The following is a 27,529-nucleotide window of genomic DNA, read 5'->3' as shown; positions in this document are numbered from 1 at the left end:
CAGGAACACCGCAGCCCTCCCTCAGCGACCAAAAAAACTGAAGGGGGAGCGCGGGTCCGCCCGGCGTGATGACCCTAACAGGGTGGACCACAATGGGGGAGATGCCTTTGGGGGTCGCTGGAATGACACGAAACTACCGGACTGGACACTTTTAAATCCTGCTTGGGACTCAGCTAAACCAATAGTAACCACTTCCTCTCTCTATGACCCTTTCAGATTGCACCTTACCAAGGGTCTGCACCTACGGGATCGGGCTTGGCATCAAGTAACCCTCAACCCGAAGGAGCTGAAGGACTGGCCACTGGCGAGAGGAGGTAAGTTCATCGTCATCGGCGATTGTAAATACACTCCGCAAGAGATTGAGGTGCTTCCTGGGACACTCTATAACAATCCCAGGGCCCTCATGATCTGGCTGCGTACTACTCATCCCCCAACATTTGTCCCAAAAGGACAAATTGTTGCACAGGCCCTTCCCTATGGGGATCCCGACCATTACACCTTTTCTGTAAACACTGTGCATCGTGTCACTACACAGAAGCCCATCATTATGTCTAAGATGACACTAGGGGATGAGTCAGTAAATACACCGTTGCTTTTTGACACAGGGGCAGATGTGACAATAGTCCCCATTAAGGACTGGCCGTCGCATTGGGCATTAGAGGATGCGCCTGCAAGCATCCGCGGTGTAGGTGGGTTTAAATCGGTGAAACAATCTAAAGGCGTGGTAAAATTTGAGGGACCAAAAGGACAATTGGCTTCTACCCGTCCTTTTGTTTTAGATTATGAGCGGCCCCTGTTTGGGAGAGATCTCATGTCTCAGTGGGGGGTCACAATTTGCATTCCAGACCCTCCACAGGATTTTTCAATAGCGGTCACTGAGAAGCGCCCGGCCCTGAGACTGACTTGGAAAACAGATGAACCAGTCTGGGTCGAACAGTGGCCGCTGCCCATAGAAAAATTGAAGGCGCTTGAGGAGCTCGTGGAGGAGCAGTTACAGAAGGGGCACATCATAGAGACCAACTCCCCATGGAACTCGCCAGTTTTTGTCATTCGCAAGAGTGACAAAAAGCGATGGCGCCTCCTCCATGACCTCCGACAAATTAACAATGTGATAGAAGACATGGGGTCCCTACAACCAGGGATGTCGTCCCCCACCATGCTACCCCAAAATTGGAAATTGGCTGTTATTGACATCAAGGATTGCTTTTTCCGAATTCCACTGCACCCGGACGACGCACCACTTTTTGCCTTCTCCGTCCCTTCCATCAACTGAGCGGCCCCAAGGAAGTGATATCACTGGAGAGTTCTCCCTCAGGGAATGAAGAACTCCCCAGTGATGTGTCAGCAGTTTGTCTCTTCCTTGCTGCACCCTGTGCGCGCAGCCACGGAGGGGGTTATCATCCATCATTACATGGATGACATCCTCGTTTGCGCGCCGACGGACGATGAACTTTCACGAGCGCTTGACCTCGTAACAAGTCCGTTAGTTGCTGCAGGGTTCGAACTGCAGGACGATAAGATTCAGAAGATGCCGCCTTGGAAGTACCTGGGCCTAGAAATTGGAAAGAGGACCGTTGTTCCTCAAAAATTGGACGTTCGGACTACCGTCCATACCCTTGCCGATGCCCATCAGCTCTGTGGTGCTTTGAACTGGGTAAGGCCCTGGCTAGGTCTGACCACCAAGGATCTGGCACCCCTTTTCGATTTGTTGAAAGGGGGAGAGGAGCTTAGTTCTCCCAGGGTACTTACTGCAGAGGCAAAAGCAGCATTGGAGAAAGTCCAAGAGGCAATGTCATCAAGGCAAGCACACAGGTGTGATCCCAAGCTACCCTTCAGGTTCATCATAATGGGTAAGCTGCCACATCTTCATGGGATGATTTTTCAATGGGACCCAAATAAATCACTTGACACCAAGGGCCAAGGCAGAGGAGACCCTCTCCTTATTATAGAGTGGATCTTTCTCAGCCACCACCGGCCCAAGAGGATGACACAGCCACAAGAGCTCATGGCTGAGCTGATCCGCAAAGCGAGAACGCGGATGCGGGATCTGGCTGGTTGTGACTTCGAATACATTCACATACCCATTAGCTTGTCAACGGGCCAATTAACCAAAATTATGTTAGAACACCTGCTTCAAGAAAATGAAGCATTGCAATTTGCTCTAGATTCCTTTACGGGACAAATCTCAATTCATCGGCCGGCTCACAAATTGTTCAATTCAGAAGTGATTTTTAGATTGGCATTAAAGAGTGTCCGGAGCAAGAGACCCCTTGATGCTCTGACCGTTTTTACTGACGCGTCCGGGGCTTCTCACAAGTCAGTAATGACTTGGGAGGATCCCAAAACTCGGCAGTGGGATGCAGATATTGAAATTGTTGAGGGTTCTCCTCAGATTGCCGAGTTGGCCGCTGTCGTCAGAGCCTTTGAGAGGTTCCCCGAACCCTTCAATTTAGTTACCGACTCCGCATACATTGCGGGGGTGGTATCTAGAGCTGATCAGGCCATTTTGCAACAGGTGTCTAACACAGCTCTATATGAGCAGCTCTCGAAGCTAGTCAAGCTTGTATCCCACTGAGAGCATCCCTTCTATGTGATGCATACGAGGTCACACACTGATTTTCCTGGGTTCGTTGCCGAGGGAAACAGAAGGGCTGATGCCCTTGCTGCCCCAGTGGCAATAGCCCCCTTGCCTGATGTTTTTGAGCAGGCAAAACTCAGCCATCAGCTATTCCATCAGAATGCGCCTAGTCTTGCTCGACGCTTTCACCTCACACGTCAGCAGGCTAAGGCGATTGTCGGCTCGTGCCCATCCTGCCAGTCCCATGCAGTGCCGACATTGCATGCCGGAATCAACCCCAGAGGGTTAGAGAGCTGTGAGCTCTGGAAAATGGACGTCACCCACGTTACATCATTTGGAAAGCTTAAATACGTCCATGTTTCAGTGGATACTTTCTCCGGTGCTGTCTATGCCTCTGCGCATGCAGGGGAGAGAGCCCATCATGTTATCCAACACTTGATCCAGGCTTTCTCATTTATGGGCATCCCCAAGGGGATCAAAACTGACAACGGACCAGCGTACAAATCTAAGGAGCTTGCAGATTTCCTGCAGCAATGGGGAGTGGAACATAAGACAGGCATCCCCCACTCCCCCACAGGCCAGGCGATCGTAGAGAGGACCCACCAAAACATCAAACGGGTCCTCCAACAACAACAACAGGTGCTAAAAACTGAGACACCTTCCGTCAGGTTGGCCAGGGCTTTGTATGTCATAAACTTTTTAAATTGCTCCTTTGAAAATCCTAATCCGCCTATTGTCAGGCATTTCCAGTACAACACCGACTGGAAAGTTGAGCGCCACCCGCCCGTCTTGGTAAGGTCCCCTGACTCAGGAAAAGTTGAGGGTCCCTTTGCCCTAGTGACCTGGGGGCGTGGGTACGCCTGCGTCCTCACTGATGGGGGGTTAAAGTGGATCCCGGCAAAATGGGTCAAACCTTACATCCAAAAGAGGAGAGAGAGAGAAGGAAGAGTCCCACAGGTAGCTTCAGCGGCACTACGCCGCCGAAGAAAGTGCTCCAAAACACCCCCATTTGACACCATCTGGGAATGGGAAAACGACTCCCCCTCAGCCTGTTTTTATGAGACCTCATGATTTGTGTTTTTAAGTTTGTTTTATAGGTCCTGCCCACCCAGACCGACTATGCAGACCATACATTTCATCATCGTGATCGTCAGCCTCCTGACAACCAGTCAAGCCTGGCTTGTGCCACAGCCCGATGCGAATGTGTGGACCACGCTGGCGCGGTCCTTAGGCCAGGATCACATCTGCCTAAACCAGGCCAGTGCCTCGGACCCGATCTCCTCCTGCCTTGTGGGGATCCCTTTTCAAAAACATGAATTGCCCGAAAGACTACTCTATTATGCCCGCCGTTTAGATAAAATCAGGCCCCGTGTTAGTCCTTTTATTAGTTGGAGGAATTTCTTTTTCCGATTAGAGAATTCAAAAGATGAACCCCAGGATCTGGAACTCCTTGGTTCAGCCAAAGCCCGGTTTTGCATCCACTTCACCAATGAGGCAAATGCCCTTAACCCCAAGACAAAAAATGTGGTTCAGTCAAATTCCCTATATCACACTAGATCATGGTGTCAGGGAATGGCCAAAGGAGCACTTCCCCCCCAAGTTTACAATCACCACAAAAAATTGCCAAAAGGTGTTTTTTTTATTTGCGGGACCCATGCTTGGGCAGGCATCCCCTCTCACCTTTCAGGAGGTCCGTGCACCTTAGGGAAATTGGGACTGTTTTCACCTAACAAAACCCAAATTGTGGATTGGGAGCAAAAGAAAAACGGTGCACATAAATCGGCTATTTCTAAAAGAGATTTGAAGAATTTGGACCCAAACTGCGATTCAGAAATTGTACATTGGAGTAAGTCTAAAGGAGTCGCAGTTACTATATTTGCCCCCTGGGTTTCAATTGCCAAAAATATGGGGGAATTGGCTCATCTAGAGTGTTGGGTGGCCAAACAGTCAAAGATGACTTCCAAGGCCCTATATAACCTCCTGCAAGATGAGGATTTAACGAGGCAAGCCACCCTCCAAAATCAGGCGGCCATAGATTACCTCTTGCTCCTCCACGGGCATACCTGTGAGGAGTTCGAGGGTCTATGTTGTTTTAACTTGTTGAGCCGGGCCGAGGACACTAAGCAGATCTTGCGGTAGATGCAAGATATGGTCGGGCAGATAAAAAAGGAAACATCGGACTGGTTAAATAACATCTTCAGTGGCTGGGGGCTCTCTGGATGGGTAGGATCCATTCTGAGGACCATTTTGTTATTTATGTTCATCATTTTATTAATCCTGGTGGCCTTCGGACTAATTAGAAAGATGATGTTTAAATTGATTTCCAGTGCCACTTCTTCCCCCTCTCCAGAAGTTAATTACACAGCGGTGTCAGATGACCCTGAAGAAATGGACTTAGAAGGCTCCGAAGGCTATCCGGAGTCCGAATACCTTCCTGACCCACCGCAGCCTTTTTCATCTTAATTAAAAGAAAATGGGGAGATGTGGCAGTGCATGTTTTTTGAGTTTACTGTTTTATGTAAGATTTAGTTGTCTGTAAAGGTTCAGTTCTATGTACCCCTACCTTCCCCCCCTAATTAATATTCCTTTGTCCCTCTCCTCCATCACGAGGTGTCTGCACCTGTTCCCTTCAGTTAATTGTCAGTTATCTTTCCCACCTTGAGTTTTCCCCTCCCAGTTATCTTTAATTGGTCCGAAGCACCCTTTTCCCCCTCTGTTCTCCCTAGAGACTGTAAACCATTGACTGGAGGCGGCCAACCCCACCCCCTTCTCCCCACCTTCTCGGCTCCCCTTAAAACCCTGTGTTGATTCAAAGTCTGGGTCCAGAAAACAGCTCAGAGTTGAGTTAATAAACTCTCTGCTGCTCTGTTTGCTGGATCCTCCTTTCCTTCCTCTACCTAGCCGCTTTTACATCCCCTCATAAGCTCCTACGGGGTCCTGCACCTGTCGGAGCTGCTTCGCCGTCGCGGCGAGCGGGCTGGCTTTGGACTGCGCCTTGTCCCGGTGCTTGGGCTGGCTCGGAGCGACACCCAGTGGTTCTTTTGAGGCACCGCGGCAAATACAAAGCTCTCAAGGGACTCATTAAAGCTGATAATTTGGGCCATGATTGCACCAATCTCTCAGATACTGAGAGAGGAAAGGACAAAGGAAAGTATCTTAAAAAACTGAAGTACCTTGAAGCATTAATGAGCCCCACTATGTGTTGCTACTGACAAAGAATCTCAAGGGACTCATTACTGCAGATAATTGGAGGCCATCATTGCACAAACCTGTCAGAGATCCAAGGCTGAAGCAAAACCCAAAGTCCTTTGAAGAACCTGCAGTCCCTAGGAGCATTAAGGAGCCCCCCAGGGCCATTCCTGACCAAGGCTCCCCAGAGACTCCTTCCAGCAGATCCTTGAGGCCACTGGGATGGGAGGGGGATGCTGAGGGCAGGACAAGGGGCTGACAGTGCCCAGCCTTGCTGGGGCTGTGCCAGGAGGCCCCAGGGCCTCAGGACAAGGTGTCTCCTGGCAGCCCTTGGTGGCACAGAGGCTGGGCAGGGCACCAAGACTTGGCTTCTCTTTGTCCCCTCCTGTCATCACTGCCTGCAGTTCTCTGCTCTGGCTGGGGCCTGGAGACACTTTCTCTGTCCTGTCCCTCAGTGGGACCCATTAAAACGTCAAGAAACTTTGGAGTTGGATTCTGACTTGGAGTTCTTGAGAGGTTTCTTCAGCTCCCTCTCAGGAACTAATTGATGTTCAGGGCCTCAGCACAAGCCCCGAGAGGGTCATTAAAATCCTTGGGCTGTGTCTGTGCTGCTGAGCTGGGCCGAGCTCCTGGCACAGAGGCAGCTCCTGGCAAGGGCAGTGCTGCAGAATGACAGCTCTGCCCAGGAGCAGCTCCTGTGCACAGCCCAGCAGGGCTGGGGCTCTGCCTGCAGCCACCCCAAGCACAGCACAGGAGCACAGAGGGTTTTTAACTCAGCCTGGGCTGGCAGCACAGAGCAGAGCTCTCTGAGGGCTCACTAGAGGAGAAATCCTCACAGCATTGGCAACAGTCACTCTCTGGCTGGGGGAAGAGAAGCTGCAGTTCCTGCAGGGATCTCCTGAAGCTGGCACATCCCACGGCTTTGAGGCCCTTGCAGGAGGACTCTCAGAGCTGCTGCAGTGCAGGGATGTGGCCCTAGGGCAGGGCTGGGTCTCCCTGCTGCCCCACCCGAGGCACAGCACAGGGCAGCTCCCTGCTGCCAGGCTCTGCTGCAGGGCTGAGCAGCCAGGGCTGCAGCCAGGGGTGCCCAGGGCTGTCCTGCAGAGCAGGGTCCTGCAGCCCAGGGCACTGTGCTGGGCCAGGGACTCTGCTGCCTGCCAGGGACAGCTCTCAGCCCAGGGAGCTGCTGCCTGCGCTGGGGAGAAGCTGTGGGGGGAAGGAGCTGCCCTGAGCAGGGCAGTGCTGCTGCTGAGATGTGCTAGTGGGGCAGGGCTGCTCCCAGCTCCAGATCAGCCTGGAGACAGCTCTGGAGGACACTTCCCAAAAGAAGGTAAGCCAGGAATGACTGTAAAGATCAGGAGATTTCCTGAGACTGTTTAAATTTTCTGTTTAGATCAAGGCAGTAAAGTTGGGGAATGAGAGAAGCAGTATAGGAATTCCAATTACAGAATCACAGAACATTCTGAGTCTTCTGCCCTGCCCTCTCAGGCACAGCACCACATCATCTCTTGTTTCTGCACTCCTCTGATATTTTCATTGTTATCTGATGCTCTCAGAGAGACTCTGGGATTTGCAGCAGCTGAGTCAAGCACTACCCTTGGGATTCCTGCCAGCTGCAAATCTGTGCCAGAGCCTCTGGAAGTTTCCTGAATGTCCCAGGGGAAGTGCAGAGATGGCAGAGCTGAGGAAATACTGTTTGGTTTGCTAAGGCAGCCGTGAGTGTCCTTGGGAGAAGGGGGACACTGAGACCTTGCCCAGAGATGTTTGGAGAGGGTGAGACATTCAGGGATCCCTCTGCTCTGGGCAGGGTCTGGTTTATGCCAGGGTGACACGGGAGTGGGATTGTGCTCTGACTGCAGCCAAAGCTGCAAACCCAGGGCAGGTGGGAACAAGCCCATCCAGCCCCTCACCTTCCCCAAACCACAGGGAATCCTTTGCCTCTCATCTCTCACTCAGTGGCAAACTCTGAGTGCAGCAGAAATGCTGGGGATTTCTGCCCTCAGAGAACCTGAAATGATGTGTGGACAGGAAAATAATGGCTAAAATTCCTTCCTGCTCTCCATGTCATTTATAAGTAGGAGTGCAGCTGGAAAAAAGCCTATCTGCTTTAGGAATGACTCCCCTGACAAATGCTGAATATCCATCCTTGTCCCTTTGCCACATGGCCACAAACCAGGGCAGCAGGGCAGAGATGGCTCCTCCAGAGCCCCCACACACAGGCCTGGCTGCTCCTGGCACACTCAGACAGCACAACAGGAGCTCAGGCAGGGACGTGGGTGAAGTTTTTCCCAGAGCAGGAACAAGGGTGGGTGGGTCACAGTGGGACAGTCTACAGGGAATGGCCCAGGTTTGGCTGAAAGCCGCCTCTCCTGATTTGTCACTGTCCTTTCTCCATGAATAGGTGCCCGTGCCCAGCCACAGCAAATGTCCAACAGCAGCTCCATCAGCCACTTCCTCCTGCTGCCATTGGCAGACACGCGGCAGCTGCAGCTCCTGCACTTCTGCCTCTTCCTGGCCATCTCCCTGGCTGCCCTCCTGGCCAACGGCCTCATCATCAGCGCCGTAGCCTGCGGCCACCTCCTGCACAGCCCCATGTTCTTCTTCCTGCTCAACCTGGCCCTCAGCGACCTGGGCTCCATCTGCACCACTGTCCCCAAAGCCATGCACAATTCCCTCTGGGACACCAGGAACATCTCCTACTCTGGATGTGCTGCACAGCTCTTTTTCTTTCTGTTCTTCATCTCAGCCGAGTATTTCCTCCTGACCATCATGTGCTACGACCGCTACGTGTCCATCTGCAAACCCCTGCACTACGGGACCCTCCTGGGCAGCAGAGCTTGTGCCCACATGGCAGCTGCTGCCTGGGCCAGTGCCTTTCTCAATGCTCTCATGCACACGGCCAATACATTTTCCCTGCCCCTGTGCCATGGCAATGCCCTAGGCCAGTTCTTCTGTGAAATCCCACACATCCTCAAACTCTCCTGCTCCAAATCCTATCTCAGGGAACTTGGGCTTCTTGCTGTTACTTCCTTTTTAGGCCTCAGTTGTTTTGTGTTCATAGTTTTCTCCTATGTGCAGATCTTCAGAGTTGTGCTGAGGATTCCCTCTGAGCAGGGACGGCACAAAGCCTTTTCCACCTGCCTCCCTCACCTGGCCGTGGTCTCTCTGTTCCTCAGCACTATAATAATTTCTCACCTGAAGCCCACCTCCATCTCTTCCCCATTCCTGGATCTGGTAGTGTCAGTTCTGTACTCGGTGGTGACTCCAGCCCTGAACCCCCTCATCTACAGCCTGAGGAACCAGGAGCTCAAGGCTGCAGTGTGGAGACTGATGACTGCATGGTTTAAGGAATATTAAACTGCTGGCCAATTTCTGCAAATCACTTGTAATAAAAGTCATTATTGATACTTCTTGTTAGTTTGGTTGTGAGTTTTTTCCCAGTGCTTTTTATTTTCAGTATTGACCACAAAAATATGTCATTGTTTGTGCCATTTTTCATTCTACTTCTCTCCATCTTCCCTCTGTCTACAGACTGTGTCAATGAGGGACAGTGCTCTTGGTGGCTTTAAAAGAACTAAATGATCTCCCATGCAATTTTTCTGCAGGGATTCCCCTTTTGTTCCCTTCCCTGCAGCTGCAGCAGCAATGTCTGTGTGCAGAGCTGGGGGCAGATCAGTGCTGGCACAGCAGCTGTGCCCAGCAGCAGCAGCCCTTGGTGTTGCCAGCGCTGCTGCCGTGGCCCTGCCCCGCTGCCCTCCTGGCCCTGCTGTTGCTGTAGGGCCTGAGTGCTCTCGGGGCCGGGCACAGGGCTGGGGGTGGCAGTGCCGGGGCTGCAGCAGGGACAGGCCATGGGCACTGCTGGGTCAGTGCTGACACCTCAGGCCAGGGCCTGGGAGCTGCAGGCTCCTTGCCCAGGCTCTCTCCAGAACACGCCCAGGCCAATGCTCAGCACAGAAAAGCCCTGTCAGCAGCCCCAGGCTGGCCGTGGGCAGGCTGGGGGCAAACAGCATGGCTGGGGCTCTGCAAGGTCCCTGGGGGAGACGGGAAGGAGCAGCAGAGCCAGGGCTGATCCATCCCCACTGCGCTGGACACCCCAGGGCAGCGTCCCAGAGCTTCCTCATGCACCTGCCAACAACATCCCTCCTCTGCAGCCCTGGCCTCTCCCTCAGCTCACACAGGTGCCACATCCTTGCAGGCACAGACACAGCAGCACTGCCTCAGGAGCCCCTGTTTGCACTGCCCAGAGCAGGCGTCAGCACCCCCATGGTGTTGGTGTGGGGAGATGAACCTGAGTGAGCACAAATGCCATCAGCCCCTGGGGCCAGCAAGGGCTGGGGGACAGCAGGGAAAGTGGTGGTCTCTGAAGCCAGGTTTGGGGTGGCCTCTGAAGTCAGCCAGAAAGTTTTTTCCCATCAGCTGTGAGTTTCCTGTGCCACTGCAGACGTTGTTGCTCAGACCCAGGGCTGCCGGGCAGCCATCCCCAAACTGCCCAGAGCATTTTTTTTGCTTCACCTTGGCTTTCTTTGCTCTCCCTGGTACAAATTGCTTCCTATTGCCCACTCATTTTCCCTCCCCTGCAAACAGCCCATCCTTGGTTGACTTTCCCTCTTTGGCCCCACTCCCCATTTCAGTTCCCAAACTGGCACAATGAGAATGTCCCTTGGGGAGTAGGATCATCCTCCAAGTGCTTCAGGAATTGTCTGCAGGCTCCTGCAGGGCCTCCTGCTGCTACCTTGCCAGAGGCACCACAGCCCACGGGGGGCACATCTGGGCTGCTGTGTCTGGCTGTGGGGCTCTCTGTTCTGGGAAATGAGGAGGGGCTGCAGAGGTTCTGCAGGACTGACTGGATGGGCTCTGGGGCTGTGAGGAGAAGCTGAGGGACCTGGGCTGCTGGACCTCCTGAAGAGGAGGCCCAGGACTCATCCTGCAACTGCTGAGAGGGTGGTTTCAGAGAATCTCAGAATCAGCAAGGTTGGAAAAGACCTTGGACATCATCAAATCCAACCTGTGGCCTGACACTGCCTTGTCTCCCCTGAGCCTCCTCTTCTCCAGGATAAACATCCCCACCTCCCTTAGCTACTCCTCACAGGACTTGTGTTCCAGACCCCTCACCAGACTTGTTGCCCTTCTCTGGACACACTCCAGCCCCTCCATGTCCTTCTTAAATTGGGGAGCCCAAAACTGGACACCGCACTCGAGGTGCTGCCCAGCCAGTGCTCAGAACAGGGCAAGAATCCCTGCCCTGCTCCTGCTGGCCACACCATTCTTGATCCACATGAATGCCAGGGGTGGGATGAAGGAAATTGTGGGGAGGGGGTGGGGACAAAGTCTGATTGATTGTCAGCCATGAAGGGTCTTGATTTTCATATCTATTGAGACTGCATTTGAAGGTGCTGGGGTCAATATCAATTGGACATTGCTGATATCAATCTATAAAGAGGAAAAGAAAATTTAACTAGACAAAACAGTTCTCTCTGCATTGTATCAATGCAGTATATTCACTTTGAATACACTTGTGAAATCTGTCTAATTGACCACAGAAGAACTGAAAGCTGAAATTATTCCCAGGGGCTTTTCTTGTTCAGGTGTTTTGAACAAGATTTTCTCACTGAATTCCTGAACTGAAGAGCTCAAGAAAGAAGAGGCCCCTGGAGTAGCAAAATTCATTAGCAGCCTCCAAGGGGCTGAGGATCTATCCTCATCAGAACAGGAAAGAACAGAAATGGGCACAGCTTTCTGGCTGCCCCGGCTTTGGGATGGACCCTGCAGGAGCAGGAGCAGCTCTGGAGGGCCCCAAGGTCAGGGCTTTGCCCTGTGCCTCTGTCCCTGCAGGCTGTCCTCATCCCCTGGCTGCCCCACCTCGCTGGTCCCTTCCTTTGCTGACAGCTCTGCATCCTGCCTGCCTCTGCCTGGGCACACAGAGCCTTGGGCTGCTCCAGACTCCTTCTGGGGGATGTGCTGCACCACAGCCCTGCCCTGGGAGGGAAATTCCTTTCTCCTTGTGTCCAGCCTAGGCCTTCCCAGCTACACTTGGCATTAATTCTTTCTTTCTCTGGCTGTTTTCCACTAGGTGAAAAGGATCCACCATCTCTGAAACCACTCTTTAAACACTCTTATGGCTCTCCACTGTCCTCAGTCTCCATCTCAGGGAGCACAGAGCTCGTTTTTCCCTGTCTAGTGCTCATGTGCCTGAGGCCTCCAAACCCCACCTTGGGAGATCCCTGGGCCCTCTCCAAGGTGTTTACAATTGAAAACATTCTGCTCATAGTGTGAGAAAGTCCGTAGAGGACCGGGCCAGCTTTACATCTCTGTCCTGGCTGATTTCGTCTGGGAGTAATCATTGGATATATGGAATTTGGCAGGCCAAATTCTAATTTTGGCCATGGTTCCTGGACAGGAAAGCTGGTTATTTTCCATAGGAAGAAATGAACAGAGCCCCAGTGCTTCCCAGGAAGACTTAAGGTGGCCAGCAGAGGCCAAGGCCAGCTGAGGGGGATGGTTTTTTTCTGGGAGATACCCCTGCATATAGAATATTTTTTGGGAGAGTACCAATTTTGGCATGGGACATATGAAAAGACAGAAGGTCTTTTGCATAGCAAGGAAAGCATGGAGCCCCAGTGCTCCAGGAGCTGATGAGAGGCTGCCCTTGACATTCCAAGATCAGACAGCCCTGTCAGGTGGCCCCTGGGAGGCCAAACCAACCAGATCTTTTCCATGTTCCCTCGGTTCCAGGGGGCCCCACAGTGTCCCAACAGTCCCTTGCTTCCATAAGGCCCTGAGGTGCCATAATGTCCCCGTGGTTACACAGGGCCCTGAAGGCTCTGAATGGTCTCCATGGTTCCATAAGGCCCCCCAGAGTCACAATGGTCTCTGGGTTCCATGGAGCCCCGCCGTGTCACCGTGGCCCCTTTGTTTCATGGGCTCCAGGGGTGCCACAAGGATCCCCTTGGTTCCATGAGGTCCCCACAGTGTCCCTGTGATCTCCACAGGAAGGAAAGAACTGAGCCCCAGGGTGGCAGGGGCAGTCACCAGAGGCCAAGGCCAGCCAGGCTTGACAGTGCTGGCAGATTTTGCCTGGCAGCTGCCCTTGGATATACAGAATTTTAGAGGTGGAATACCAATTTCAGACATGGAGGAGAAGGACGGTTCTTTTCCACAGGAAGGAAAGCACTGAACAACAGAGTTTGAGGGCAAGAAGAAAGAGCCATCAGAGGCCAAGGCCAGCCAGAACTCTCTGTCCTGGCTGCTTTTGTCATTAAGTGACTCTTGGATATAGGGAATTTTGGAGCTGTAGTCACAATTTTGGCCATTTTTGCATTGATAAGAAGGATGGTTCTTTGCCATAAGAAGGAAAGCACAGAGCCCAAGTGTTTCAAAGGCAGAAGAAGAGAGAAGTGGCTCCTTGGAGGCCAAGCCAGCAAGACCTGTTTGTCCTGGCAGCTTTTGTCATGGAGGAATCCTTGGATAAATGGAATTTGGGAGGAGAATCTCAGTTTCGATCACGGACACCCTGAGAAAGAAGAACAGTTCTCTCCCATTGGAAAGAAAGCACCAAGCCCCAGTGCTTGGAAAGCAGGTGAGAGGGACCGCCAAGAGGCCAGGGACCACCAGACCTGTCTGTCCTGGCAGCTTTTACTTGGGAGCAATCGTGGCATGTAAGGAATTTTAGAGGTGAAATCTCAATTTCAGCCATTGGCACCTAGTCAAGACAGATGTTTTTTTCCTAGAAGAAAGAAAACCACATGGTTTGGTAGAAGATGAGAGGTGGCCACCCTTAGGCCAAGCCAGCCAGGTCTGTCACTACTGCCACCTTTGGTCTAGGGGCTATCGTTGGATACAGGGTATTTTGGAGGTTGAATCTCAGTTTTGGCCGTGGGCGCCTGGACGGGAAGAAGAGTTCTTTTCATTAGGAAGGAAAGCCCAGAGTCCCAGTGCTCCAGGGCACGATGAGAAGCAGCCCTTGACACACCCAGGGCAGCCGGACCTGTCAGGTGGTCCCCAGGAGGCCCAGCCAGCCAGAGCTGTTCCATTGTCTCTTGGTTTTGTGGGACCCCACAGGGTCACAATGCTCTTCTTGGTTCCATGTGGCCCTGGAGGGTCACAATGTTCCCCTTTGCTTCTGCAGTGTCACAATGGCCCCGCGCTTCCATGAGGCCTTGCAGTGTCACAATGGCTTTGTGGTTCCACAGTGCCCTGATGTGTCACAATGGCCCCTCGGCTCCACGCGCCCTCGCTGTGTCACAACGGCTCCTCCGTGACACCACGGGCTGCACAAGGTCACCAGGGACCCTTCGTTCCTCGGGAACCCCGAGTTTCACAGTAGTCTCCTTGAGTCCATGGGGCACCATAGTGCACAGCTGGTATGGTCACCCAGCTCTGATTGGCCGAGCTGTGTATCAATCATGCTGCCAGGGCAGTGCTAGCCCAGCTGTGATTGGTCCAGCTGTCAATCAGTCACAGACAAGACAGCATTATCCCAGCTCTCATTGGGTCAGCTTTCAATCAATCACAAACTAGCAGCAGTTGCCACCTACCCTAACTCTGATTGGACAAGCAACTGGAAGTCCCACTCAAGGGGCGGGCCCATAGAGGCTCATAGCCGTTAAAAGCCGGAGCACGAGGCCAGCCCATGGTGTGGCGCTTGCCTTCTCCTGGGGTTCCTCTGTGAGCAGCGCTGGAACCCGAGCAGCTGGTACCTGTATGTGTGTCCTTCTGTAGATCTGCTGTTGTTCTGTTGTTCTCTATTTCTTCTTCTTCTAATCCTGCTTACCTTACCTGAACAATTTTGTTTTAGCCCTTGTCATCTTAAGAGTTAAAAGGTTTTTATGTTAAATGAAGTGTGTGAAGTTAATGCTATGATAAGAGTTTTAAGCTGAATTGAACATTGTGTTAAACCCTTTGCCAAAGTTCCTTGATTGTCTGTATTTTGCCAGTAAAATGTTGTGTCATTCTGCCCTCTTAGCGCTGTTGGTTACATCACAGTGTTGGTATCACCTAGGCTGTGGGTTCAATCCCTGTGTGGGCCATTCACTTTAGAGCTGCCCTTGATGATCCTTGTGGGGCCCTTCTTGCCAAAAATATTCTCTGCATCTGTCCATGTTGAGAATATCTGGTTGGTGTTTCTCCAGTGCACCAAAGTCAAGTACAGGAACCTTTGGTTCCCCCAGCATTTCAGTGTTCTGGGGTGTTACAGCCCTGCAGGTTCACAGTGGCCTCTTGTTTCCATGAGGCCCCACAGAGTCACCCTGGCCCCTTGGTTCCATGGGCTCCAGCAGTGCCACAATGACCCCAGTGCCACAACTTCCCACAGTGTCACCCTGGCCTCTTGGTTCCAGAAGGATCTGCAGTGTCCCACAGGTTGATGACATTTGTCCTTGCTGCCCCATCCATCCCACTGCCCCACAAAGAACCCCGAGGCAGCCGTGAGGGACAGGCCCTGCTGCTGAGCTTGGGCTCAGGGCTTGGCCTTTCTGCTCCCTCAAGCCAGCCTAGGTCTTGCTCAGCATTGCAGTTCTTTGCTCACAGCCTTTGTCTGCCTGCACTCCTGGCCTCAGGGATCTGCTCTCAGCAGTCCCTGGGGTGCCTTTGGCAGTCCCTCAGTGGAGCCCATTGATGCTCCAAGGGACCTGGAGTTTGGCTTTTGACTCCTGGAGCAGCTTCTCCAACCTTCTCTCAGTGCCTGAGGGTCCTAGACTCAGCCCTAAATCCACTGTGGGGTTCCGTAAAATACAGAAATCCCTCAGCGGTGCTTCATCTTCCTTCAGTTGTCTTAAGGTCTCCAGTGCTGTGCAGCTGGTTGGAGTAAGTTTTGAGCGCTTTTGAGGAGGAAGATTTCAAAGTGAACCTCATTACTTTTTGTCTGTAATCACGTGAGTATTTTTTTTATTTTTCAGTTCAGAGAAGACCTGGGAGCATTCCCCGGGTGATCTTTTACATTGGCCTTCCAGAGGCAGTAGACTTTGGCCTGTTTAGGAGACTTATTCAGAGAGTTCCTTGGGAAGCAGCCCTTAAAAACAAAGGAGTTCAGGGAAAGTGGGCGTGCTTCAAAACAGAGCTCTTGAGGGCACAGGAACAGACTATCTTTGTGGCCAAAAGACAAATCAATGAGGCAAACATCCCGCCTGGATGTGCGAGGACAGTTTGGAGGAACTTAGGAATAAAAAGAAGATGTATCATCTTTTGAAGGAGGGTCAGGACTCTCAGGAAGTATTTACGGGGACTGCTAGGGCATATAGGAAAAAAATAGGGAGGCCAAAGTGCAGTTTGAATTTAAAATGATGATGTTTGTAAAGGAATATCAAAAATGTTTTTACAACTATATTAATGGTAGAAGGAAGGGTAGGACCAAGCTTTGCTCCTTATTGGATGAGGGTGGGAACTTAGTAACTGCTGATGAGGAGAAGACAGGAGTGCTTAACATCTTCTTTGCCTCAGAATTTAGTGGAAAGACAACTTGCCTTCAGAGCAACTGTCCTCTAGGGGTGGTTGATGGTAGCAGGGAGCAGGATGGTCCCCCTGTTATCCAGGAGGAGGCAGTCAGAGAACTGCTGAGCTCCTTGGATGTTCATAAATCTCTGGGTCCAGATGGGATCCACCCCAGGGTGATGAGGGAGCTCTCAGATGAGCTTGTGAAGCCACTCTCCATCATCTACCAACAGTCCTGGCTCACTGGTGAGGTTCCAGAGGACTGGAAGCTGGCCAGTGTGATGCCCATTCACAAGAAGGGTGGGAAGGAGGATCCTGGTAATTACAGGCCAGTGAACCTGACCTCAGTACCCAGTAAGGAAATGGAGCAGTTTATATTGAGTGTCATCATGCAGCACCTACAGGATGGCCAGGCTATCAGACCCAGCCAGCGTGGGTTTAGGAGGAGTAAAGGGAGTTGGTTGTGTTTGACCAACCTGCTCTCCTTTAATGAGCAGGTGACCTGCCTGGTGGATGCAGGAAAGGCTGTGGATGTTGTCTGTTTGCACTTCAGCAAGGTCTTTGACCCTGTGTCCCTCAGCACACTCCTGAAAAGCTGGCAGCCCACAGCTTGGACAGGAGCACTCTCTGCTGGGTTAGGAACTGGCTGCATGGCCAGGCCCAGAGAGCGGTGGTGATGGTGCTGCATCCAGCTGGTGGCCAGGGAGCAGTGGTGTTCCTCAGGGGTCTGTGCTAGGGCCAGCTCTGTTTAATATTTTTATTGATAGCATGGATGAGGGGATTGAGTCTTTCATTGGTAAATTTGCAGATGACACTAAGCTGGGAGCGTGTGTTGATCTGTTGGAAGGAAAAAGGGCTTTGGGGAAAGACCTGTAATGATCGGAAGGATGGGCAGAGTCTGTTAGGATGACGTTGAAAAGGTCCAAGTGCTGAGTCCTGCATTTTGGCCACAACAAACCCTGCAGCACTACAGGCTGGGGATGGTGTGTCTGGACAATGCCCAGGCAGAAAGGGACCTGGGGGTACTGGTGACAGCGACTGAACATGAGCCAGCAGTGTGCCCTGGTAGCCAGGAAGGCCAATGGCTCCTGGCCTGGATCAGGAATGGTGTGGGCAGCAGGAGCAGGGAGGTCATTCTCTCCCTGTACTCGGCACTGGTGAGGCCACACCTCGAGTGCTGTGTCCAGCTCTGGCCCCTCAGTTTAGGAAGGACATTGGGACAATTGAGCCCATCCAGAGAGGGAACGAGGCTGGTGAGGGGCTTGGAACACAAGCCCTGTGAGGAACGGCTGAGGGAGCTGTGGTTGTTTAGCGTGAAGTAAAGGAGACTCAGGGGTGACCTTATCACTCTCTACAACTCCCTGACAGGAGGGTGTAGTCAGGGGGGTTGGTCTCTTTCTCCAGGCAACAGCTGACAGAATGAGAGGACACAGTCTCAAGCTGCACCAAGTGAAATATAGGCTGGATATTGGGTAAAAGATTTCACGGAAAGAATAATGAAGTACTGACACAGTCTGCCCGGGGAGGTGGTGGAGTCACCATCACTGGATGTGTTTAAAAAAAGACTGGATGTGGCACTCGGTGCCATGGTTTAGTTGAGGTGCTATGGCGTGGGTTGGACTTGATGATCTTGAAGGTCTCTTCTAACCCTGTGATTCTGTGACACCACTGCAGTGACAGCCCCAGCCTCCTCCTCTCTGTGACACCACAGTGGTGGCAGCCCTAGCGTTCCTTCCCTGGAGACACTCCAAGGGAAGTGTCCAGACCTGCGTCCGCTCAACAGAACTGACCGGCCACTGACCACGCCAGCCTGGGCTGATGTGGATTCCTCTGCAGACAGCTCGGGGAAGGTCCCCTTGGCCACCTCCACAGTACTACAGACAAGTGTCAGATGCAGTTACAGATCTCTGCCCAGAGCTGCTGGGGGAGTTAATCAAAAAACCAAAACAAAACCAAAAACAAACCCAAAAAACCACCACCAACAAAAAACCCATACCAAATCAAAGTACCCCACCCTCAATTAAAAAAACCCAAAAAACTCCCCAAAAAACAAGAAAGAAACCAAAACCAAAAAACAAACACCAAACCAACCAACCAACCAACCAACAAAAAAAAAAAAAAAAAAAAAAAAAAGAAAAAAAGAAGAAGAAGAAACAAGAAAATGAACTTTCCTCTAGCACAGCTGTTCCATCCTTCAGTTCTTACACCTGCTTCCACACAAGACCTGGGGCTGCAAAATATGAGGATTCATTGGGCACATTTGCAGGAAAAGCAGGTTTAGACAGGCTTTCAGTAGACATGCTCTCAGCTGCATGAAAAAGACCCCTTTGGCAGCTGCAGGGCCATTGGAAATGCAAACCCTCGACCCACAGGGGAGAAAAGGGCTCTCAATTCCTCTCCCTTGACATGCAAACCCTGTTCTCAGGCTGCTTCACACACAGGATCCTTCTGGAGGACTGCACAAAGCTGACAGTCAGCTCTGCCTTCTCCATGTCCTAAAGCTGCCTGGGAGAAGAAATTTAGGGTCAGCTCCTGGGGCACAATCCCTCCTGCCCCAGGGCACAGTGCCAGGAAGGTCTTTGTGTGCCCAGGCTTTGCTGCAGCCACAAGGAAATCTCCTGGCTCAGGGACATCTTTCCTGCTCAGCCAGACCCGCCAGTGCCCCAGCAGCAGCAGAGAATGACAGCATTGCCCCGGGCTGGCAAAGGAAGGGGAGATTTTCCCTAGGGGAGAGGCTCATATTGCAGTTTTTGCCTTCAGGTAGCTCCAGCTTTGTTTGCACAGCAGCTGGAAATGCAAGGGCAGGAGCTCTGTTCATGCCCAGCCACAGCAGGTGACAGCAAGGACAGGGCCTGGCAGTGTGACATTCATAGGCAGCTCCTTCAGCAAAACCTGAGGGCTGGAACTCTGTGCAGAAAACACCCTGGGAATCTTTGCAGGGAGGTAAAAAGAACAAAGTTTCAATTCTGGTCTTGCTAGGGAGCACCAAAATGGTTCCTTCTGAGGGCAAGGTTCCACTGTATTGTACGAGCCCCACAGGAGAGCCCAGGGGGCCAAGGAACTGCGAGCGGGGACTCTGCAGGAGCCGGGACAGCGAGAGAGCCCGGGCTGAAGGTCAGCCCCGGGGCGGGCAGGGACTGGGAGGAGGCACAGCCCGGGGGTCCCGCAGAGCCTCCCTGCTGCAAAGGCCCGGCTGGGACAGCGGGGCAGCTACCGGGAGCCGTGTGCCAGAGCTGGGCCGCGGGTGGGTGTTCCAAGTGCCTCCAGGGGAGCAGCTTTTTGTCCCTATTTGGGGACATTCCCACAGGGTTGGGGTCCCTCGGAAGGCGCAGGGGGACAGGGTGGAAGTGGTTGGATGGTGGTTTTGTTTTTTGGAATTTTTTTTTGTGGTGACTTCATGGCTGGTTGGGATTTTAGTATTTGGAGGGTGGACACGGGCAATGGTATTTTTGTGAGTTGTGTGCAGGAGGGTGGGAGCCGGGAGCTGCCGTGCGGGCCCAGAGCTGCTGCCTTGGGCCAGGGGCCCCCCAGACAGAACTCTGTGCTCGGGGCCCAGGCCTGGGAGGCCCAGAGAACGCTCGGTGGCCTGTGAGCCCTTGGAGCAGGTGGCTTCGTCTGGCCAGGCTCCAAGGGGAGCCGCCCGGCCCAGCCTTGGTAGTGCAGGGCCTGGCATGGTTCCGGGGGCCGGGCTGGGCTGGGCAAAGGCTGACGGAGAGCGGGATGAGTGTTTGCACAGAGGCCCCAGGGCTCCCTGTGCCCCCCTGACCACGCAGCCGGGCTCGGGGGCCGCCTCGCTCAGAGCCAGCCCCGGCTGCGGGGGTCCCCGGGGGCCCTGGGGAGGGGGCGGCGGGGGCTGGCGGAGCTCTGTGCCCGGGGCTGGGCGCGGCTGCCCAGGGAGTGGAGGATGCAGGGTCCCCCATGGTGGGGCTTGCTCTGCCCGGCTCAGGGGCTGCACTGTCAGCCTAGAGGCACCTGGGGCCTGCCTGGTACCAGCAGGTCTGGAAGGAAATCCCAGGAATGGGGGGAGCAGAAACGGGCAGTATGAGAGCTGGGGGTGTTCCAGAAGCCTGGACTTGTTGGGAGCATGGACAAGGTGGACCCGTGGATACCCCAGAACCCTGAAACAGGGACCCCAGACAGTGCTGATTCCTGGGACACCTGTGATGCCAAAGTGGTGAGCCCAGAGAATGAGAAACTGATGGTTGGGTTTTGTTGAAACTTAGTCATTTGTGTATTTTTGGGGAATGAATCTTGGTGGTTTGGAGGTTTATATAGGCACCAGATGCCTGGTGACTTCTAGAGATGGGCTTAGGAAGGAGGAACCCCCTAACCCAATGTGCTCATACATGGTATTTTTCCCCAAAGCAGGATATCTCTTTCACAAACCTTGGCCAGATGGAGAACAAGGCTGTGGGGAAGAGGAAGATGTCACAGGAGAGCCAGGCAGGTGAGGAGGAAGTCACTGCCCCTTTCTCCCTCTCTCCTGCTCCATCTCCCAGCCCACCATGGTCCCCGGCTGCAGGACAACCCTGCTGCTGATGCCGTCCTGCCGGGGATGGACTGGGGGTCATCTCCTTCCCCTTCCCTCTGGCATGGAGGCAAATCCCATCCTCTCCTTGTCCTTCCTCCCCTAGACAAGGAGCTGAGGATGGAGACCAGGGAGGACAAATCCCTGCGGCAGAACCTCGTGACAGAGGCTGTTTTGAGAAGCTCCACGGTGGAGGAAACCAACAGGGAGGAAAAGCCCCGGAGATCCTGCAAGAGGAGGGTCTGCAAACCCATCCCAGGGTGTTCCAAGGAGGAAACAACCACAGTGTGCTGGGAAGGTGGACAGAGCTTCTGCCAGAGGTCAGAGCTTGTGGTTCATGAGGAGCTTCACGATGGGGAGAAGCCCTACAAGTGTTTGGAGTGCGGGAAGGGCTTCAGCCAGAGCAACACCCTGATCCAGCACCAGATGATCCACATGGGGAATGGCCCAACAAGTGTGGGGAATGTGGGCTTCAGCTGCAGCTCCAACTTAATCAGCCACCAGCATCTGGAGTGGACACAAAGGCTGAGGCAAAGGGTGAGAAATGCAGAAGGGGCTTGGCTGGGTGGGAGGCAGAGGGAAGATGGAGTGCAGGCAGTGGCAAGCTGGGCATCCCTGGGAGCAGTGTGCAAAGGCTCGTGGAGCTGCGGCAGCCTTGGGGCTGTGAGCACTGCTTGGGGAGCGTGGTGAGTGGCCGAACCCCCTGTAGAGGAGGAAGCTTTTGCTGATCTGCAGGCCGGAGCTGGCCAGCCTTAGGCCTTTCCTGGGGTGCTGTCCCTGCTCCCCTGAGGCCCAGGTGGGAGCTGGCCCAGCGCCAGGGCTGGAAGGAGCAGCAGCCCCCGGGCAGCTGTCAGCTGCGTGTGCTGGGCTGCGGCCCAGCCGAGGCAGCAAGCGCAGAGCTGTGGGGAAAGGTGCTTCCTCTGGCTCTGGGCCCGGCCTGGTCGACAGGGAGAAAATGAGCTTGCAGCTTGTGGCCCACAGCAGGGAGCAGCAGCAATTGCTGGCTCTGAGAGACTCTTGGAAGGGTGTGCAGGGAGAGCAGACAGGGAAGGGTTTGCGGTGGCTTGGGGGCAGGGTGAAATGGGCTCTGGAGATGGAATTGCAGGCTGCAAGGGTGGTGGGGCCAGGGCACAGTTTTTTCTGAGAAGCTGCAGCAGCCCCTGACGGGCTGGAAGCGTGCAAGGCAGTGTGCAAGGCAAGAAGGAGGTGTGGTGAGGTGTGGTGGGCTAAGGAGAGGCAGTGTAGGGTGAGGATGGATGTGTGGGAGTGGGCTGAAGTTTGTGAGAGGTGAGGATTGGAGGTGGGGATGGGGTGTTTTTGGCGTTTGGAGTGTGGCAGTAGAGCAAGGGAGAGCGGGGGCAAATTTTGGGCGTGCTGGTGGTGGTGTTAGTAATTGTGGAGCCTTGCAAGGTCTTGTGGGTGGTTGCTGTGTAATTGGGAAGGCAGAGGTAAAGGCAGGGAATTTGGAAGAGTGAAGGCAGCTGGTTCCAGGACAGAAAGAAAGAAAGGCAAGGCAAGGCAAGGCAAGGCAAGGCAAGGCAAGGCAAGGCAAGGCAAGGCAAGGCAAGTGGGAGTTTGGGAGGCTGTGGAGGATTCTGGGGGGCTGTGGAGGGATTGGGGGGTCTGTGGGGTGCAGGGCACAGCCAACCCTGACTCCTGGTGCCCCACAGTGCCCGGGCTGCAGCTCCCCAGGAGCTCAGTGGGGGTTTTGGGGGGCTTTGCTGGCCCAGACCCCTGAAGCCCTGGAGCTGGCAGAAGATCCTGCAGGGGAGTGACCTGGGACCCCCGGCTGGGGGGTTGGGGTGCCTCAAACCAGGGCCAGAAGGGCTCCAGGACAGCCCAGGGGGGTCCCCAAAATGGAACAGAAATTGCTCTTGCTGTCCTTCCCTGGGGACAGCACAGCTCCCCTTGGGTCAGGGGCACCCCCAGAGCCCCTCATTGCCCACAAACCGCTCCCAGGGGGATTTGCTGGAAATAAAAAGAGATTTGGGGGGGTTTTTTAGCTATATCTTTGTTATTCATTCCTTTTAGAGGAGGGCTTCTTGCTGGCCCTTTGGTTTAACCAATGTGGTTAAAGAGGTGTTAACTTTAACATCCAACCATATTTGTCTCTGTAAATAGTATAGAAAGAAATAAGATTTTGAATATAATATATTGAATAAGATTTTGAATATAATATATATTTTGAATATATTATTTCTCTCTTTCTTCTGAGAAATCACGGGGCCTGGGTGTTTTATTTTGTGTCCCAGGTGGTGACATGTTTCAGAGATCAGGAGTCCTGGAAAAAACTTCTTCACCAGATCCAACACACTCACAGTGCAGTTCTTATCTACTTTATTTTTTAAAAATCTATCTCTTAAAAATTGATAATAAAAGGAAAAAAGTCAAAAGTGGCTGAGTATCTGTGCGGTTCTTTCACATCATTACCCAAGATAAAGAAATAAAAATAACAGAAAGCAGCAAAAAGAAACCTCATCCAGAAAACCATCTACACCCACCCCCAAAGCCCCCCCAAAGTCCATCTCATCTAATTTATCTCACCTAATTTATCCTATATAATTTAAACGGATCTAATTTAATCTCATCTAACTTAATCTCGTCTAATTTAATCTAATTTATTCTAATTTCATCTATCATTTTCCACCTATAATTTACCATATAGCATCTAAAATCTGTTATCTATCAATCATCTCTAATTTAAAATCTATAATCTATCAATCATATATCATCTCTAATCTATCGATCTGCTATCAATCACTTATCAATCACTTGTCAATTGTCTATCAATCATCTACCATCTCTAATAAGTCCCTGCCTCAGACAGGGCCACGAGGTGCTGGAGGGAATCCAGAAGGCAGAACTGGATTTCTTCCCCACCTTGTTTCTTTTATTCTAGCTCTTCAAAAACTGACAATAAAATGAAAAAAAGAATTAAAGTGGCCAAGTGTCTGTGCAGGTCTTCAACTGACTCCCCAGGCAAAAAACGGAATAAAAGGCAGTAAAAATGAAAACTTGTCCATAAAACCATCTACACCCACCCCAAAGCCCCTCCTAAATCCATCCCATTAAATATCGTTGTATCAAATCTAATCTAACCTAATCCAGTCTAATGATTCGAGACAATCATGTCTCTAAAAGAGACTGAAGGGGTCCAGAGAGTCCCAATCCAGGAGATCCGTGCTGGACAAAGAGGCCTCGATGTCCTCAGCCCCCTCCGCCAGGGGGAGGAGGCTGGAGAGGTCCTCTGGGATCTCCTGGGGCCGGGGCAAAGAGGTCTGGATGTCCTCAGCGCCCTGCTCCACGGGGAGGAGGCTGGAGAGGGGCCCTGGCGCCTCTCCGGGCCAGGCAGCCTCCAGGAGTGCCGTGGCCAGCAGGGTTTCATCCAAGGCCGGCTCGCTGGGGCTGGGCTCGGGCAGGACCTGCTGCTGCTGCTGCCCCTGGGGCCAGCCCAGCTGCTGCTCCTGAGCCTTTTCCAGGTGCTGGGGGAACTCCCCGGGCTGGGAGAGAGGCGGGAGCTGCTCGAGGGTGGAGAAATCTCCCTGCTCCAGGGCGGGCTTCAGCAGAGCTTCCCAGTCAGTGCTGCTCTTCAGCTCGGTCAGCTCTGCCGGCTCCTCCGGGGCCCCGCCGGGCAGCCAGGAGCCCTCGGCCGGGGGCTGCAGGCTCTGCTGCACCGCTTGGATCCCCGCGGGCTTCCCTTCGAACTCCTGCAGCAGCCGCTGCAGCTCCGCGTTCACCTCGACGCAGCTCGGGGGGCTGCGGGCCGGAGCGCTGGGGCTGAGCTGTGCTCCCTGCTGGGCTCCGGAGGAGGATGAGGACGAGGAGGAGGAGGGCGGGATGGGCTCTGCGAGCGCCCCGCGCCCTTTGGAGGAGCCGCTCTTCAGCCTCTCGGCGTACTGAGGGTGAAGCTTCCAGAACGCGCCCCTGCCCGGCTCGCCCTTCTCGCGGGGCACCTTGACGAAGCGCTTGTTGCGGCACAGGTTGTGGCGGATGGAGCTCTAGGTGCAAAAGAGAACAAACGCCCGCGATGAAGTCCTGCCAGCGGCATCCAGCACGGCCATGGGAGCCTGCCTGGCGGGCTGAGCGCTGCCAGAGAGCCCTGGGCAGCCCGGCCGGGGCTGCACACCTCTGTCCTACCTGCCAGCTGGGATGGGCACGGCGGAAATAGCAGAAATTGTCCCGGATCCACTTGCAGATGGCTGCCAGCGTGAGCTTGGGCTTCTCGCTGGCTTCCATGGCCATGCAGATGAGCGTGGCGTAGGAGTAGGGCGGCTTCACGTGCGGGTTGGTCTTGTAATCCACGTCCTCGGGGGGCAGAGGGGCCCAGGGCACGGCCTGGGGCACCGCGGGCGCCGCGGGCACCGCAGGCACCGAGGGGATGTGGATGTAGGGGCAGAGCTCCTCGGCAGTGAATGGGAAGCCCGGGCACTGGAAGTCCACCAGGCTCACCAGGTTCTCCCAGATGCTGCAGCGATCCTCGGGGTCCTGCGAGATGGGGGCCAGGCCGAGGTGGGCGCCCGTGAGCTCTGTCAGCCACAGCAGGTTGGGCTCGGCGGCACGGGGCTCCTCCTGGCCCTTGGCGCTGGCCACGGGGCTGGGGCACAGCATGGCTGGGCACTGGGCAGTGCCCACGGGAACGGCAGGCGATGCACGGGGCGGCTGCTGCAGGGAGAAGAGACAGAGGGTTGGGGTTCCGCGGGGAGCAGCCGCTGATGGCACCCTGGGCGTTCCCAGCGCTGCCGAGATCCCTGGGGCGCTGGGCACAGCAGCTGCCATGCCTGCCCTGGGGGGCTTCAGCAGCCCTGAGCCTCGGGGAAATTCCCTCTAAGCCCTGTGCCCCAGCGCCACCCACAGCCCGGTGGGGCTGGCACTGCGCAGCGAGGTTTTGGCCACAGAAAGAATGAAAGAAATTAACATTCTCTCCCTGCCCTTAACACAAATCCAGTCCTGCCATCCCACCAGGCAAGGCTGCTTCTCACACCCACCACGGGTAGCAGGACGGCGTCTCCGGGTCCATCCCCTCCACCTTACAGACCCTAAAATACTCGTCCGTTCCATCCCATCCCATCCCATCCCGTCCCGTCCCGTCCCGTCCCGTCCCGTCCCGTCCCGTCCCGTCCCGTCCCGTCCCCGCCACCACCTCCCTCCTGTTTGACGCTGTTTCTTTGCCATTTCTCCCTTCCCCTGGTCCCCAAAACCAACCCGCAGCGGGGAGAGACCCCGAGCGCAGCTTTCCTCCGAGCGAGCGGGCAGCTCCAGCCTTTGGGCAGAGCCGAGCAGGGATGCGGCTGCAAAGCCGGGCAGGGGTGCGGCTGCAAAGCCGGGCAGGGATGCGGCTGCAAAGCCGGAGCGGAGGCCGGACAGAGGCAAAGGCAGCGAGAGCGCGGCCGGAGCGCGGCCGGAGCGCAGCGCAGCGGCGGTAGCGGCGCTGGCAATGAGCGGCGGGAGCTCTGCGAACCCTCGGCGCGCGGGGGACGCGGCCGTTTTTGGGGCGCGGGGCTCGCGGGACGCTGCCAGGAACGGGCATTTCCTCGCCCGGCCGCTTCACGGGCTCCTCGTCACGCTCAGCGGTGCCCAGCGGCAGCGCCCGGCCCCGCGCAGCTCCCGGTGCCCGCAGCGAGGGAACCGGGGCACCCCCCGCGCGCTCCCCCGCTCGTTTGCCCGGACCCTCGCTCAGGGTCGGTGCCCTCCCAGCCCAGCCCCGCGGCGCTCCCCGCCCGGGCAGGGCCGTGCGAGGCTCAGGAGAGAGCGCGGGCTTTGGAAGAGCAGGAGCGCAGAGGACACGAGAAAAGAAGAAGGGGCGAGAGCGGGACGGAGGTGCCGGTGCCGGCGGGCCGGCACCGTCCCGCCGCCCCCCGGGCACCCCGGCAGGGCACGGTGCCCGGGGGCGCCGGGAGACCCGCCGTGCCCAGAGCCCCCAAGGCTGTGCCCTGTCCCCCTGGGCTGCTCCCCGAGCCCCCACCCCTATTCTGTCACCTGATGCACCCCCAGACCTGAGGGTAAAGCTGCGGGGCGGGGGAAGCCCCGATTGAAATGATGAAAGGCGTGTGCCCTTGTTGAAATCACAAAATCATAGCCGGAGGGTTGGGAGAGAAATCCCGCACTGCCCCTGAGCCGCCCTGCCCGAGGCTCTGCCCGAGGCTCTGCCCGAGGCTCTGCCCGAGGCTCTGCCCCGGCCCCGCCGCTGCTGCTTCAGTCCCTGCTGTTGATTTGGGCTCACAGCTCCTCTCCTTGGCAAAGAAACCGCTTTGGGATGGATCCACACCTTGGGTGCTCGAGGTGAATTTCGTGGCTTTTCCCAACCTGCTGGAGCCGTGGAGCTGTTCCAGTGGCGATGCAAAATCCAGGCTGTGGGACTTTTTCTGAAGCCTTGTGAGGGTGCACAGAGCTGAGGAGGAAAGTGCAGATACCTGAGCAGGTGGGGCACTGCCAGACCTGCATTTCTACCTCCTGTCCGTATGGATTGATGTGTTTTAGGTTTTCTGAAGGTTCTAATTCAGTCCTCGTGTTTCTGGGCACTCCTGGGCCTGTATGGATTTGGCCCAGGGGGATTCATACTCCAACATCTCTTTGAGCCCTGAGGAATCCCTTCATTGCTTTATTAATCACTTGTTGAACGCATTGGAGCAAGCAAGGCATCATTATCAGCACAATTATTACGATGACCAATGTGTATAAACCCATTCTTTAAAACTCTTTCACCCCTGATTTTAAATTCCATTTATTTAATAGACTATCCATCCAAATCCCATCACCAATCCTAATTTTTAACACATCCTCCTGAAATTTTGGTATTCTCTTATGAACAG

At 54.4% G+C, this 27,529-nt stretch overlaps 2 protein-coding genes across 2 annotated transcripts; one reads left to right on the top strand and one right to left on the bottom strand.

Moving 5' to 3' along the window:
* The first annotated feature begins 6,657 nt into the window (after window positions 1-6,657).
* On the top strand, window positions 6,658-9,124 carry LOC134565486 (olfactory receptor 14J1-like). The gene is made up of 2 exons (XM_063425074.1): window positions 6,658-7,097; window positions 8,169-9,124. Exon 2 carries the CDS (start codon window positions 8,192-8,194, stop codon window positions 9,122-9,124), a length of 933 nt encoding a protein of 310 aa, XP_063281144.1. The 5' UTR covers window positions 6,658-7,097; window positions 8,169-8,191.
* Window positions 9,125-23,251: 14,127 nt separating this feature from the next.
* On the bottom strand, window positions 23,252-25,735 carry LOC134565481 (forkhead box protein J1-like). The gene is made up of 2 exons (XM_063425070.1): window positions 24,858-25,735; window positions 23,252-24,718 (listed from the first exon to the last, which is right to left on the bottom strand). The coding sequence occupies exons 1-2, from the start codon at window positions 25,494-25,496 to the stop codon at window positions 23,855-23,857; spliced, it is 1,503 nt and encodes a 500-aa protein (XP_063281140.1). The 5' UTR covers window positions 25,497-25,735; the 3' UTR covers window positions 23,252-23,854.
* Window positions 25,736-27,529: the final 1,794 nt, after the last annotated feature.

Source organism: Prinia subflava, unplaced genomic scaffold, assembly GCF_021018805.1.
Source record: "Prinia subflava isolate CZ2003 ecotype Zambia unplaced genomic scaffold, Cam_Psub_1.2 scaffold_52_NEW, whole genome shotgun sequence".
Classification (NCBI taxonomy): Eukaryota; Metazoa; Chordata; class Aves; order Passeriformes; family Cisticolidae; genus Prinia; species Prinia subflava.
Note: the sequence above shows the minus strand (reverse complement) of the source record. Positions and strands in the feature narration are given on the sequence as shown.